The 16,032-nt window shown below is 35.8% G+C and overlaps 1 protein-coding gene across 1 annotated transcript; it reads left to right on the forward strand.

Moving 5' to 3' along the window:
• The first annotated feature begins 1,690 nt into the window (after positions 1–1,690).
• Positions 1,691–6,718, forward strand: Rnmt (RNA guanine-7 methyltransferase). Its single transcript, XM_089631377.1, has 2 exons — positions 1,691–2,931; positions 6,558–6,718. Exons 1-2 carry the CDS (start codon positions 1,878–1,880, stop codon positions 6,638–6,640), a joined length of 1,137 nt encoding a protein of 378 aa, XP_089487503.1. The 5' UTR covers positions 1,691–1,877; the 3' UTR covers positions 6,641–6,718.
• Positions 6,719–16,032: the final 9,314 nt, after the last annotated feature.

Consider the following 16,032-nt stretch of genomic DNA (forward strand, 5'->3'; position numbering starts at 1 on the left):
CTTTCTAGATGTGGAGGTGATGCGGAAACACGATGGTAGCCTAGGGCATACTGTATATAGGAAACCAACCCATACGAATCGGTACTTACACGCTGATTCGCACCACCACCCAGCGCAGAAGAGAGGACTTATCCATACATTGGTGACCCGAGCGACCAGAATATGCGAAGAACATAAAATCGGAGCGGAACTTACGAAGCTGACCGATGCACTGGAGCGTAACGGCTACCCAGCAAGTCAGACAAGGCAAATCATAAGAGCCAAATCTGCACCAAACGAAGACAGAGTTGAACAAGAGTCGAAAGGCTGTGCCTTCCTGCCTTATGTGCACAATGTGACAGACAAAATTGCCAAGCTTTTGAGAAAGGAAAATATCAAGACTGTCTTCGGAACAACAACAAAGATACAGGACTTACTGAGGTCTGCAAAGACTAAGTTTCCTCTGGAAACAGATGGAGTGTATAAACTCAGCTGTTCCGGATGTGACAAGGTCTATGTAGGCCAGACAGAGCGGACTATCTCCAAAAGAATTTCGGAACACTTCAGAGCTTGTAAACTCGGCCACCCTGACAAATCGGCAATTGCCGAGCATTTGATTGACACCGGGCATTACTTTGGATTTGTTCCTGAAATCCTGGGGAGACCGAAAACTTATAGAGCACGGCTGATTACGGAGGCCATTGAAATTCATAAAAATCCCGTAAACATTAATAGAGACGATGGAGCTAAGCTTAATAGTTCTTGGTATCCGGTAATTGACGGATACACCAGAGCTAAACGAAGAAAACCACTTTAAATAAAAAAATGATACGTTAATGTTAGCTCAGAGGGTTGGAGCTGGCAACACGGTATCACAACCTCATACTTAAGGTCACATTTTAACACAACCTCAAATAAGACATCTGCCCTGATGATGGACACTGCAATGCTGTCCGAAACGTAGGCTAAAGAAGGAGTTAGCGCAACATGGCATAATACCCCAAAAACAAATAACAAAAATACTTTTGGCCGTGAAAATCTTAAATCATATAAGAAAAGGCTAGTAGAAGTAAGTTGCGACTAGTAGAAGTAAGAAGATTCAAGCAGAGACTAGGAGAGACTTAAATAGTAAAGGAAGAGTCAAAAGTTCCAAATCCAAGCAAAGACTAGGGGAGCCAAGAAAATGACAGAAAAGCGAGATGAAACGAGAAGAACGAAGAAAAAATTAGTAAAAGCAAGAAGATGCAAGCAGAGACTAGGAGAGACTGAAATATTCAAGGAAGAGCTAAAAAGATCCAAGGCTCCGCAAAAAGATACAAGAAAAACCAAAAAGAGCCAAGACTGGACGAAAAGAGCCAAGACGGAACAAAAAGAACTAAGAAGAGCCAAGAAGAACCAAAAAGAGACAAGAAAATACAAAAAGAGTCAAGAATAGACAAAAAAAAGAGCTGAGAAGAGGCAAGAAGAAGGAAGGCATAAAAAAGAACGCTCAATCAATTCCTCTATTCTTGCCCATCCTAAATTCCACACAATTGAAGCAAAATAGGCGGTTCTTCCAAGAAATAACATCGACGGTTCTAGTGACAGTAAAGGAACCGGTTCCTTGTTACCAGGATGGGAATATCGAGCATCTCTAATTGGCATATTTATTTTCTCTATGATTCTTCATTCTTCAATTCACTATTTCTATGCATTTCTATGATCCTTCTATGATCCTTCTGTTGTAAAACACAGTTTTGGTTTGAACGTTTTTGTTTTCTAAATAGTAATTGAGGTCAAATCAATTTTAATTTTGATATTTCATGGATCTACAGAGCTCGGACCAAACATAGTTTTTTTATAAGCTATTCGAATTGAATTTACTGGCAATAAAATTGACCTAAGTCGATTAACTCAACATGTCGAGCACCGCTGAATTTTCTAGCGTGCAAAATAATGCTCAAAATCAGGAATCTCATGCTAATGCAGACAAAACAGTAAAATTGGAAGATCATACTAAAGTAGTAGCCAATCATTACAACGCAATAGAAGAAAAGGGTCTCGATGGAAGGATGGAATCCCCAATATTTTACATGAGAAACTTCAATAACTGGATTAAGGGAATGGTGATAAGTGAATTTTTAGATAAAATTAAACAAGAGACAACCTACAGGCATGCGGCTTCTGTCCTTGATATGTGTTGTGGAAAAGGCGGAGACCTGTTTAAATTCAAAGTCGGAAATATTGGAAAATTAGTTTGTACCGACATCGCATCGGTTTCTGTTGCCAACTGTGAAGATCGATATAAACTGATGAAATCGAGGGGAGGCAACCGGCTATTCACGGCAGACTTTATTGTGGCCGACTGCACTAACGCGCGCTTGAAAGATCTGTATGTTGATCCATCTATACAGTTTGATCTGGTCAACTGCCAGTTTGCATTTCACTATTGCTTTGAAAGCCTTCCTCAGGCAGAATGCATGTTGAGGAATGCATCGGAAAGTCTACGACCCGGCGGATACTTCATCGGCACAATGCCAGATGCTGCAGACATTATGCGCAGGGTACAGAGAAATGATGGTACTTCCACAGGCAATGATATATTTAAGATAGAATTACAGTTTGACCCCACAAAAGGCTGCCCTTTGTTCGGGGCTAAATATAACTTCCACTTGGAGGGTGTGGTCGACTGTCCGGAGTTTTTGGTTCATTTCCCCACGTTGATTGATTTGGCCAAGAAATTTGATCTTAACTTGGTCTACAAAGAGAGATTTGAAGACTATTTTGATAAGAAGAAGGAGGAAGGCAAAAACTTGCTCCAAAAGATGACATGCTTCGAAACATACCCTCTGGCCACTGGAAATACTGTAAACCCAGCAGACTATGAACATGCAAAAGAGTTTTATGAAAAGAATAAAGAGGAGAAACAAAGAAATATAGGAACGATGTCCAAACCACAATGGGAAGCAGCTTGTGAGTTTATTTTCGTGTCTTTTTTCTTATCAATTAGTATAACGTTAATTACTCACATTGGCAACCAAAAACAAAATACTCACCTTCATTGTGATATTTCCAAAATTATCTTTGAATTTGAAGTGTATAGTAGCTCGACATTAAAACTACTAGCTCTACCCCGCCACGCGTTGCCTTGGCTCAGTCTGTCTGTTCAGATAGAGAAACAATAGTGCATGTTGCTTTTACGTCCAACAGATGACGCAGTTTAAAATAAAGCATGGTTTTACCTATCACAGTTGACATCTATATAATATGTATATAAAAACACACGCGTATTTGAATGCGCCATTGTGTCAAAATTTCAAAGCTATCGGTGAAGGAACTTTCGGAGATTTAAGATTTTGAACAAATGAACATCATTTTTATTTATAGTCAAACTTGGTTTTAACGAACACGAGGGGACTGACTAAATTTACTCCTTATAGCCATTACTCGTTATATCCAAAATAGGTTTTTTTTAAAGTTGTCTTTAAAAACTACCTGCCTCTGCTATCAATATATTCGCAAGTGTACAGTATATTTTCAAAATACGAGTAGGTATTACTTATTTCAAAAATAAATTAGAATTACTCGCATTTATTATCAATGATTGTTTTAAAGATTTCTCTTTCATGCTTCTCAATTTCCTCCTTAAAACAATCGATACATTATAACTATCATCGCCTGGTTCGAGGCTTTTTTTTTTTTCTTAGGTTTGTCAACAGTGATTCATATCAAAGCTCTCGAAATACAATTACATTAGTTAAACTTGGTTGATACTATCACTAATTACAGACAAACACAACATTGATGAACATAACACTTTAAGTAAAGAATAATGTACATGTATGCACCTACATGCATACATGTATACACACATACATACACTTACATATACATTTCATAACAGCAACAGTAATTATTTTTTAGATCAACACGATAGGTAGCTTTAAGTCTTGTTTACGTTTGATTTGAAGGTGGCCAATGATGACATGAGGCTTCCAAGAATAATATCACTAAATGGTCTATCTTATTATCACTAGGTTGTGCATATTGTACCGCTTGTAAAATCTCATTGTTATGCTTTTTGGCTGTAAAATTTTACTTGTCACCAGTGGTGCACAACCCGTGGCCCAATTCTTGCAGTCGGCATGTCAATTTCATACAGCCCACAATTCTTCAAAGGCTGAGAACATTGTTTTGTAGAGTTTTGGTCAATTTACGCTGCATGTCCTAAATGGAACCAAATTTGAAGAACTGGTTTATATAGAACGAAATTCAAAAAATCAATGAAAACCTTAAATATTTAATTTCACTATCAACCCCCTTCTCCCTCAACGAAAACAAAAAAATCCACTTGTAGATTGCGGCCTACTTGAAAAATAGGCAAAGCCCATCTGCTGAAAAAGTTGTACATTACTGTCATAAATTTACCCCATGCAGGGATCTAGGTACACGTAACCGTAACTAGGTTTTTACAACAAAATTGAAGACGAGTTGTTTTACAAAAGAAGACATAAAGCGGTAACAAATTTAGCACGACTTAAAGATTTTATGACAATTTTACGTAGTGCCTGATGGATAGCTGACAATCTTACACAGGTATTGCCATAAAAATATGAATCTGTCCCTAACGGTATAGGAAATTCCCGCCAGCCACCGTTGTGCGACGGGCAGCTAACCGTTGCGCTATGCTGCCCCTTTGTCTGTTACTACTTCAAGAATAATTCCTTATTCGTTTTTTCAGACCCAACGACCTATTCAGAAATTGTGTTGACAAAATTTGCTCAGTATATCAGTGAATCGACCTTGTTATAACAGTCAAGATATGCAGATAAGCCTGAACTAAAATATCGTTTTGTAATTGCTCACTATAGCGATGAACTTGCTATTGCCGTGATCGTTAAAACCAAGTTCGACTGTATATAGATTTATCTTCATTTTAGTTTATTTGTAAAACAATTTTATGTACATGTTTTTTTTTTTTTTTAATAAATTCATGTTTTCTGGGTTGTGTAAAACAGTGTAATAAGATATATTGCAATATATTTAAAAAGATGATTATAGAAAAACATTAAGAGCCCCCGCAGACTAGAGACTTTAGTTGCAGGCATAAAAATCCATTACTGTATATGAAGTTCTCATGAAGGTGCGCACCTAAGAGACTAGTTGCGGCTGCCCGCAACCGCATCTTTCTTCGCAGCTGAACAATTATATTTTAAATCTTCAGAGACTGTTCCGTTCTTCTTTTATTCTGACTCTTGACATGGCCCGACTCAAGTATCTGATTCACTTGATTGTGCCATATCTTCCTCGGACGTCCCCGACTTCTGCTACCATTCACACTTGCATCATATATTTACCCTCCGTTCTTTGTTCATTCGCTCTACATTCACAAACCAGCTAAGCATCCCTTTCTTAATCTTACTCATTACGTACTTACCTACTTATTACATCTTACAGCTTCTTTGCGGATCTCCATATTTCTCACACGATTAGTGGTGGCTAGAGTGTGATAAGAGTGCTAAAGTTTGAAAAATTTGACATTATTGATGTTGTATAATCTAAAACGATATATATATTTTTTTTTCAACTTTTGTATGAAGATTTTCAGGAAATTTCAGTTTGGCTGTCCACCGCACGAATTTCTTGAAAATTTCATACAAAAACAGAATTTTCAAAAAAATAAAAATTGTTTTTGGCCACATCATTAATGCTATTTTTTCTAATATTAGCATTCCAGTACTCCCAAAAGTCCCAAGTCGCCACTGCACACGATCATACATGGTTTTACCACATATGCCTCAGGGATCTCATTTCTACAGCATTCTGTCTACTTTCATCCTTTCTCTGACAGTTCCATGTCTCACTGCCATGCATCAGAGTAGGTACCAGCACTCCATTGTGGACTGCTAGCTTCGCTTCTTTGGACAATTTTTTATCTATTTTATCCATGTACAGATTGAGTAACCACAGTGACATTACGCAGCCTTTTTTCACCTTTTGTGATAGGAAACCACCCTGTGAAATCACCGTTCACCTTAATGCATGCAACGCTTCCCTCTGTATGAGTACAGAGACGCAATCGCCTGTGTGACATTCGTATTCACTTCATATTTGGAACAGCACCTTCCATAGCTTTTTCCTGTCTGTATGTTGTATAATTTTTGTAGATAGATGCCACAAAGGCACAGAAAAGTTTCTGTTTTTTTGCCAGAAACTTCTCAGTGAGCATAACGCAATGAGAAAATCTAGTCCATGAACTCCCTTCCACTTATAAAAGTACTTTGCGCATCCCATATTTCACCCTCCTTTGTTTCTATTCTTCCATTCCATTCTTACCCTTTCAATCAAAATTCTTCCAACAAACTTCCATCAAACTTCCATCAAAATTACAACCGAACTTAGCAAGCTAATAGCCCCGAGATTCCCACATTCACACAACTCCTTACTTAACTCAATTTCGCTGAATATTGTCTGTTGGACAAATACATACTAGACCGATGATCTGCAAAAAAATAAACACTGCTTAATGTGGTAAAATTGTGTTTAGAAAATGTACTAATTATCTTGAAATATTTTTATTTGTTTTGTTTTTTTTTCAGCAATATACCTTGTGTTTGCATTCCGGAAAGGAAAACCTGCAGTCGATGATGGAAAAAATTTGACAACAGACAATAACATTTAGTTTTAAGGTTTAAAATTGAATTAAATTAATTATATTGAATTATTGTACTTATTTTATTATATATGACCACACTCAGTGACCAAATTTTAAATTTGTTTTATTATTTATTGTTACACTAAGGACGGGTTGTTTCGGAAAATTTGAACAATTCATCAAATTTCAACGTTCATTTTCAAGTTCTGTGAAAGATTTTTTCAAGTTCTGTTTTTATTTCAGTTTTGTCAAGCAACTAGCCTACAATGATATAATAACAGAACTTAAATAGGACTTTCACAGAACCTGAAAATGAACGTTGAAATTTGATGAATTGTTCAAATTCTCCGAAACAACCCGTCCTAAATATTATGTACATTGTTATGATGGACTGTGAAAATGACCTACTATTGAATCCATTTCTACACGGAAGAGAATTTGAACAATTCATCAAATTTCGAAGTTAGTTTTCAAGTTGTGTGAAAGTTCTATTCAATTTCTGTTATTATTTCAGTTCTGTGAAGGAACTGGTCCATAATGATATAGAACTTTAAAATTAACATTGAAATATGATGAATTGTTCAAATTCTGGTAAACAACCCGTCCTTAGCGTTGTGAAGGCACTTACATTGGAGCTCTAGTTTTACTTCAAAAAATGATTTACCAGACTCATTAAATACGTAGAGTGCCTTTTAACAATCTGGGAACATAAAGCTTTTATAATATAATATGTGTTTTGGTAAAACCCTTTGAGCCACATTTTTGGGAATCTTACTTTTCAGTAGTTTCATATAGAATAGTCTTCAAAGTACAACATGGTAAAGTAATTTTTCCTGATAAAGACATTTTTAATACTGAATACTAAATTTTATTGAATTCTTTTTAGTTATTTCAAGAAAATCCTAGATGAAATTGCTCAATTTTAAATAGAATTGCAATATTTTACATCAACATTTTGAAAACCAAATAACCTCCTTCATTGAAACATTAAGATTGCTAATCCGTTTTACGAATTTGTAAATATTCGTTTTTGTCGTCTCCTGTAAAGTTTTAATTTTGTGGCTTGAAGGGTTTTACCAAACCACAGTCGATATGAATTTTAAGATGCTTGATAGGTTGGGGGGAGTTAAGTTAAGACACTAAACCAGCATTTGGGAGGACTGTTTTTACAACTCAAGGTTTAGGATATGCTTTGCAAAAAGGTCTGTACTTATCTTAGGATGTGTTTACAGCTTTTTTAAACACAACATATTTAACATGCATATTACAAATGTAATTTTTGCATAAATTCCAATGATTGAACATTAAAACGAGTCATACTAGACACTTTGAAATTTAGATGTACGGTACAGATGTAAAATTTTAACCAACGATTTTTGAGCGTATTTGGAGTTAAAAGCATGTATGTCATTTTGCGGTCTGATATTTGATTTCAATTAAAAACAAATATTTTCACTCATCACTCGTCGCCACTGGGAAGTTGGGTACAGCCTAGCGGGTCATGTGATATGCACAGTCTCATTCTAGCAGCAAGGTAACAGACGAGACCGAGCGCGTATCACGTCATCTGTCACGTCATGTAGCAGTGTGGTCAGTATCAAAATATTTTTCACTCCAAATATGCTCAGGTATCACTATTTAAAATTCTTCAAGTGCTGTTACACTTGTATACGTATTTGTTTCTGGAAATGATTACTTGGTGAACAAGATATTATGAGCTCTTATAGTGGAATAATGATGAAATAACACAAAGTTTCATCAGAAACAATACTGTGGTTTAGTCTGTCTATGCAGATAGAGAAACAATAGTGCGTGTTGCGTTTACGACCAACAGATGGCGCTGTTTTTCAAAAATAATCAAGTTTTTACGTGTCACAGGTGACATCTATATAATATAGGTATATAAAAACACACGCATATTCGAATGCAACGTTATGTTAAAATTTCAAAGCAATCGATAGAGAACTTTCGGAGATTTAAGATTTTGAGCAAATGAACATTTTTATTTATATAGATAGAAAATTAATGAAAGATATTATTACTTCCTTAAATGGTATGTCATAGATAAACCGTGTGTCATAAATAAACCACTCACCCGTTGGCTAAACATATCCACAATATAAAATCAAATGTTCCGGTACTGGAAAATTTAGGAGTGTACCCAAAGATATTAGAAGAACGAGATATGCTATGTTGGCCGCCGGACCATAGGCGGAGTACTACCTAATTAGGGTACTTTGAATACTATCGGGACGTGTACGCACAGAAATCTGTTCTATGTATTAGTGCGGATACCTTAGCGTAAGCGAAGGTGTGCAGTAGTATTGGTGAACAAAACTGGCGACACTGGGCAAAACAATTCCACACAGTATGAACTGCTCATAGCACATCTCGTTCTTCTAATATCTTTGAGTGTACCCCTGGTGATAAGGTAAAGTAGGTAGCTTGTGATATATGAACTGTTCCTAGGACTTTATTTAGAAGGATTCAACCGCTGATTGTTTCACAGAATTTTAACAATTCATCAAATGTCAAAGTGATTTTTAAGTTCTGTGAAGGTTTTATTTAAGTTCTGTTATTATTTGAGTTATGTCAAATAATTGGTCCGTATGATATAATAACAGAACTTGAAAATCATCATTGAAATTTGATGAATTGTTAAAATTTTTTTAAATGACCCATCGTAAAAGTAGTTACTTAGGTAATATTTTTAAATACATCTACAGGGTGCATTTTATATAGGTCGATGTTTATTTTAAATAACTTTTCAATGAAATACATTTTTATATTTTATTGATTGATTATATGGTCTTTAACATTATGTATGGAATATGATATCTGTCAAGTGGCCGCCTCTGGCCGTGGCGCAAAGGCGAGCTCTTTTAAGCTGTGGTGTATGTGTGTAAGGGGGACAGCATGAGAGCGAGACAGCGAGTACGAGACGTATATAAGAGATCGTATGAGCGGGAATGAGCCTCTCAGTCCAGAACCGTGATAGTCTTCTTACAAATAAATATTATAATACAAGCATTGTTATTATTGAGTATGTAGAGTTAACATACGTCACAGTGGCGCAGCACGGTAGTTCGTAAATTATTAAAAGTTTACGGAGAATCAGATGATTCAAGAAGATTATTCGAATTTTTGGTGATCACAGTATAGTCTGGCGCTTTTGGGCGTTGGATCGCTAAATTTTGAAGGAAGAAGAAGAATAATAAAAGGCTATCAAATTGGAGAATTCACACGCAGCCGAGGCGAGCACGCAGATCGGGCCGGGCAAATTGCGCGGTAAAAACGCAATTTTACACGTGTGTGGGAGCCGACATTGCAACATTTTGTCGAGAGTACACCGTTACACGGGGTACGCAGAAGATCCAGGATCAAGATCGGCATCAAGGGTGAATTGGCCGGAATCCGGGACCGGGGTTCTGTCGCTACAGCGGGAAGGAAGACCTTGGAAGGTGATCGTGTCCGCAGCTGAAGGGAGACGGAGCCAGAAAAGGGTGCTGAGACGTTGGTGATTCACAGGCTCAGGGCAGGGGCTCGGAGCATAACCTCTGGAAGGGCTGAGATACGTATATTTTATTCAACTTGTTTCAGTTCTTCTCCCAATGGAGGCGATTTGTAAGAATTTGGGGACGTTCTGTTACAGAACGGGAGACTGGTCATTGTTCAGGGAACGATTGGATCAGGCCCTCATTTTAAATGATGATAAGTTGTTGTCACCAGAACGCAAAAGAGCATTTTTGCTGAGTTGCCTCACGGAAGAAACTTTCTCTCTATTATGTGATTTATGTTTTCCAAAAAAGGTTTCTGTTTGTTCTTTTGAAGATTTATGTAAATTATTTGATTCACATTGCAAACCAGTTAAAAATATTTTTGAGTCTCGTGAATTATTTTATAAATGTAAACAGTTTCCTAGCGAATCCGTTAAAGATTACGCGGCTAGATTGAGAGGGTTAAGTTTATCTTGTAATTTTGAGCTGAGATTGGAACCATGTTTAAAGGACATATTCGTTATTGGGATTTTTAATGAAAAATTGAAACACAAGCTATTCGTAGAGGCAATCGATACTTCTTTTACGGATTGCATTAATCTAGCGGCGACGTGGGAACATGTTGTGGCTTTTAAAAAAGTAAATCCGAATTTAAATGTTGTTCATAAGGAAAGCGAGTATTTCCATAAATCCAGGAAAGATAGTCCTTCCAGGAATAAAAATTCAATGCGGAGTAAATCACCGGTTAATGGTACGTTAAAAACTTGTTTTTTGTGTGGAAAAAAAAATCATTTGCAAAGAGATTGCTGGAAAAAAATTTTGTGTAATCATTGTAACAAATCGGGTCATCCTAGTAATTTGTGTAAATACAATAAAAATTATGTAGGTACTAAAAATAAACGGTTGAATTCGGTGTTCGTGGTTAATAATAATGTGGGGCCGGAACCCACATATATAGATTTGTTAATTGGTAACATAATATTGCCGGCGTTGGTAGATACGGGGGCTGCGATTAACGCGATACCATATGAAGTGTATTTAAGATATTTTGTTTCTTACGATTTAGAAAAGTATAATGTTCATTTGTCAGGGTATGACGGAACGCAGTTAAATGTTTTAGGTAAAGTGAATTTAGAGGTGTCATTTTTAGGTAAAAGTGCGAAAATACAGTTCGTAATAATTAAAAATGGTAATTCTACAATAGTTGGTAGAGATTTTTTACAAGTTTTCGGTATCGGATTAAGTGGAATAAATTCTGTAAAATTCAGTGAGATTAATTGTGATAATCATCTTGTTTTTCGTGAAAGTTTAAAGAAGAAATATGCTCATGTTTTTTCAGAAAAATCGGGTAGGCTTAAAAATTATGAGGCAAACATTGAAGTTAATTCGGACTTTAGGCCAAAGTTTGTAAATCCGAGGCCATTACCTTTTAGTTTACGTGAGAAAGTAGAGATAGAGTTACAGAGAATGTTGCATGAAGACATTATTGAAAAGGTAGAAATAAGCGATATTGCAAGCCCGATTGTTGTTGTAAAAAAGAAAGACGCTTCAATTAGGATTTGTACTGATTTCAAAACAACATTGAATCCTATGTTAGCGAAGTTGAAATACCCACTACCTCGTATTGACGATTTAATTTCATCTCTGAATGGTGCAAAATATTTTGCTAAGATAGACTTACGAAATGCATTTGGACAAATTTCATTGAACGAAAAGTCTAGAAAATTATGTGTGATTAGTACGCATATAGGTTTATTTGCTTATAAAGTATTGCCTTTTGGCTTAAGCACGAGTCCGGCCATCTTTATGCAAGTCATTACGGCGATAGTTGGTGGACTTAGGAACGTTCGTGTATTTTTAGATGATCTACTTTTATTTGGGAATTCTAAAGAGGAATTATTTTCTATTTGTGAAGCAGTACTTAGCAAGCTAAGTGATTGCGGATTAACTATTAATGAAAATAAGTGTTCTTTTCTAGAAACAGAGATAGAATATTTAGGTTATAGAATTTCGCAGAAAGGAGTTATGCCTTTAGAAAATAAAATATATGCTATTACCCAAATGAGTGTACCGAAAAATGTTTCGGAACTTAGAAGTTTGCTGGGAGTTATTTCCTACTATAGGTCTTTTATACAGAATGTGTCAGGTATTTTGTCTCCTTTATACCAATTGTTGAAAAAAGGGATAAAATTTGTATGGTCTCAGGGATGCAATATTGCGTTTGAGCAAGTTAAGAAACTGCTGACGTCAGACAATATTTTGGTGCATTTTGACCCACAATTACCTATCAAGCTAATTACAGACGCGAGTGATATAGGTATATCTGCTATTATATGTCACGTATATGAGAATGGCATGGAAAGACCGATTGCATTCGCTAGCCGTTTATTGTCAAAAACGGAATTGAGGTATTCCATTCTAGATAAGGAAGCGTGTGCAATAATATTTGGATTAAAAAAATTCTTTCAATATTTATATGGTAATAAATTCGTTCTAACTTGTGATAATAAAGCTTTGGTACATATTTTGAACACTGAAAAACAAGTGCCAATACTAGCGGCAAATAGGCTACAGCGCTATGCGCTGATTTTACAAACATTTGACTATAATATAGAATATGTCAAGTCGGGTGAGAACAAAGCGGATTTCTTATCTAGGTTGCCGGTCAATAGTAATAATAATTTAAGTGATTGTATCGACGAGGTCGACGGTAGCGAATATTTCTTAAATTATATTGGTAGTCTGAACGTTGATAAGATTGAATCGGATTTTTTAAATATAATTGAGGCGGAAACGACAATTTCAAAAGAAACGATGAAGCAGTTTTCGATTAAAGATGTAAACATAGCAACCATTATTGGGTTCGTAATCAATGGTTGGCCGGATAAAAAGTTTTTAAAGGATGACTTGTTAAAATTCTGGTATTTTAGAAATAAATTATCGACTTATGACTCGTGTTTATTTTATAATAATAAATTTGTGGTTCCGAGGGAATTAAGGGAAATCATATTGAATTTCATACATCAATCGCATTTAGGTATTGTTAAATCTAAAAATCTTGCTCGAAATTATTTTTTTTGGTTAGGGATGAACTCAGAGGTAGAAGCAACTGTGAAGCAGTGCGTTCGATGCTTGGAGTGTTTACCCACTCCATGTAAAGTTGAGTTACAGCCGTGGCCAATCAGTGGATTAATATGGAATAGATTGCATATTGATTTCATGGGACCTTTTGGTGGTTACAATTTTTTGATAATCGTTGATGCAACTACAAAATGGATAGACTGTCACATCGTAAATAAAGTAGATTCGTTTTGTACAATAAAAGTTTTGAAAAGATTATTTTCTAATTTCGGAATTCCGGAGCAGATAGTAAGTGACAATGGTACAGCGTTCACTTCAACAGTTTTTAAGGAATTTTGTCATAATTTTAATATTAAATCGTTGACATCTCCTGTCAACCATCCAGCTTCTAACGGACTTGCCGAAAATGGGGTTAAAACGGTAAAGAATTTTTAAAAAAAAATTATGATAAATAATAAATTGCCTGCTGATTTTGAGGATAAACTTTTAACATTTTTGGTTGATATTAGGAATACGCCTTCTATGTCTACGGGGATTGAACCTAGTAAATTAATTTTGGGAAGGAAAATTAGATCAATTTTTAATACAATCATTCCAATATTAGATAATGTTGAAGGTCAAGGTTTTAAAGGGATTGATAACACGATTAAAGATAAGATGTTATTGAGTCAGCAAAAACAAAAAAAGTATTATAGAGGAAAAAAAATTAAAAAGCACTTTGATGTTGGATCTAAAGTTTTAACCAGGGATTTGAGAAGTGATAAAAACAAATGGATATTAGGAGAAATTTATAAAAGATTGGGGAATAGGGTTTATTTAGTAAAAATTATGTCTACAGGACAAGTGTGGAAACGCCACCATGATCAAATTTCAGAGAGGAAGGTTAGGTGGGGGGAGAGTGACGGGTCTGATGATTTGCTGGACCTGGGTCCACTCTCGGACGTGGACATGACCAAGTTTCCTAATTCCTCTGATTTTTGCAGGTCACCTACACCATGGGAGGGGAGGTTACGCCCTCGAGGACAACGCCCATGCTACACCGAATGAAGAGTCAAGAACATACATAATTACATATAAAATGGAAATTAAATACATAATGGAAATAATTAAATATATTTGGCTTATATAAATTTGTAAAAATAAAAAGATGTAATTATGATTTAAGTGTGGGGGTGTGGTGTATGTGTGTAAGGGGGACAGCATGAGAGCGAGACAGCGAGTACGAGACGTATATAAGAGATCGTATGAGCGGGAATGAGCCTCTCAGTCCAGAACCGTGATAGTCTTCTTACAAATAAATATTATAATACAAGCATTGTTATTATTGAGTATGTAGAGTTAACATACGTCACATAAGCACATTTTTCATAACATTTTCGCAGACTTCTGGCTTATTTCAACAATTTAGTTTGGAATGTTGTTATATCTTTCACTTTTCGCTAGGTATATAATATTATTTTTTGGTAAATCCAAGTTAATTTCCTCGCACATATGTTTGCACATACGAATCGAATTAAAGTGCATAAAATGTTGTTTTGTAACAGTAGTAAATGGTAGAAAAAGTCGGGGACGCTTGAGAAAGTCTTAACGCATTATCTCTGCATTGGAATGATATACGGAGTCAAATTAAAGACAATGTCATATAGTCTTTTGAACAGTACATAACAATATGTTATACAGTAGTAAATAGTAGAAAAATTCAGGGACGCTCGAGAAAGTCTTAACGAATTATCTCTGCACTGGAATGATAGACGGAGTCAAATTAAAGACGATATCATACAGTCTTTTGAGCAGTACATAACAATGTGGTATACAATAGTAAATGGTAGAAAAAGTTTAGGGACGCTCGAGAAAGTCTTAACGCATTATCTCTGCACTGGAATGATACACGGAGTCAAATTAAAGACGATATCATACAGTCTTTTGAGCAGTACATAACAATGTGGTATACAATAGTAAATGGTAGAAAAAGTTTAGGGACGCTCGAGAAAGTCTTAACGCATTATCTCTGCACTGGAATGATACACGTAGTCAAATTAAAGACGATATCATACAGTCTTTTGAGCAGTACATAACAATGTGGTATACAATAGTAAATGGTAGATAAAGTCGGGAATGCTCGAAAAAGTTATCTATTAAATTATCTATGCACTCAAACTAAAGTCGTTGTGTTGGTGATTTTTTAAATGTTTTTTTTTCAGTAACAACCTGGTGTACAGAAAAAGATGGGGACGCCCGTGGAAAACATGACACGATCAAGTGAAACAAATACTTGTGTATGGTAAATTAGGCGTATGTAATCACCGTAAGACCAAAAAAAGGGGTGTAAGTAGAATGTATGACTTGGTAGTAAATTGTAGAAGACGTCGAGGAAGACATGACGCGATTAGGTAAAACAAATACATACTTTAAAAAAAACATTTTCAATTCTTAACAATAATATTGTGTGTTTCCTTGACTACACCCAGTTTTCAGGTACACTAGAATTCATAAACTCTACATTTTTCTCTGAACCATTCATAACCGCCTGGTACAGGTCAGCTATTTAATACAATTTTGCCTATATCTTTCCACGCACTTGTGTAGGTCTGTACGTACCACTATATACTTTAAAGACATCACGATTGCATACTTTTAACCACTGTTGAATTTGGCAGCCACCTCTGGTCTGGAGCCCCAAAATACTTGAATAAACCCTTGACTCAGTGCAGAAACGGGCGGTCCATTTGATAGATTCCCTTGTCTTAACAAATGGATTGCATTTTTTATAGCACAGCCGTCAGCTGGGAATGGTGCCCTTATTCTACTGGTATTTCAATGAAAGATGCTCCGAGGAAATAA

This window comes from Hesperophylax consimilis, chromosome 4, assembly GCF_061612785.1.
Source record: "Hesperophylax consimilis isolate HC1 chromosome 4, BYU_Hcon_1.0, whole genome shotgun sequence".
Taxonomy (NCBI): domain Eukaryota; kingdom Metazoa; phylum Arthropoda; class Insecta; order Trichoptera; family Limnephilidae; genus Hesperophylax; species Hesperophylax consimilis.

Excerpts from the sequence above, each read along its gene's own strand:
- Rnmt (XM_089631377.1), top strand. The coding sequence starts at position 1,878 with ATGTCGAGCACCGCTGAATTTTCTAGCGTGCAAAATAATGCTCAAAAT. Across the intron at positions 2,932-6,557 it reads ACCACAATGGGAAGCAGCTT|CAATATACCTTGTGTTTGCA; the intron begins GTGAGTTTATTT and ends TTTTTTTTTCAG.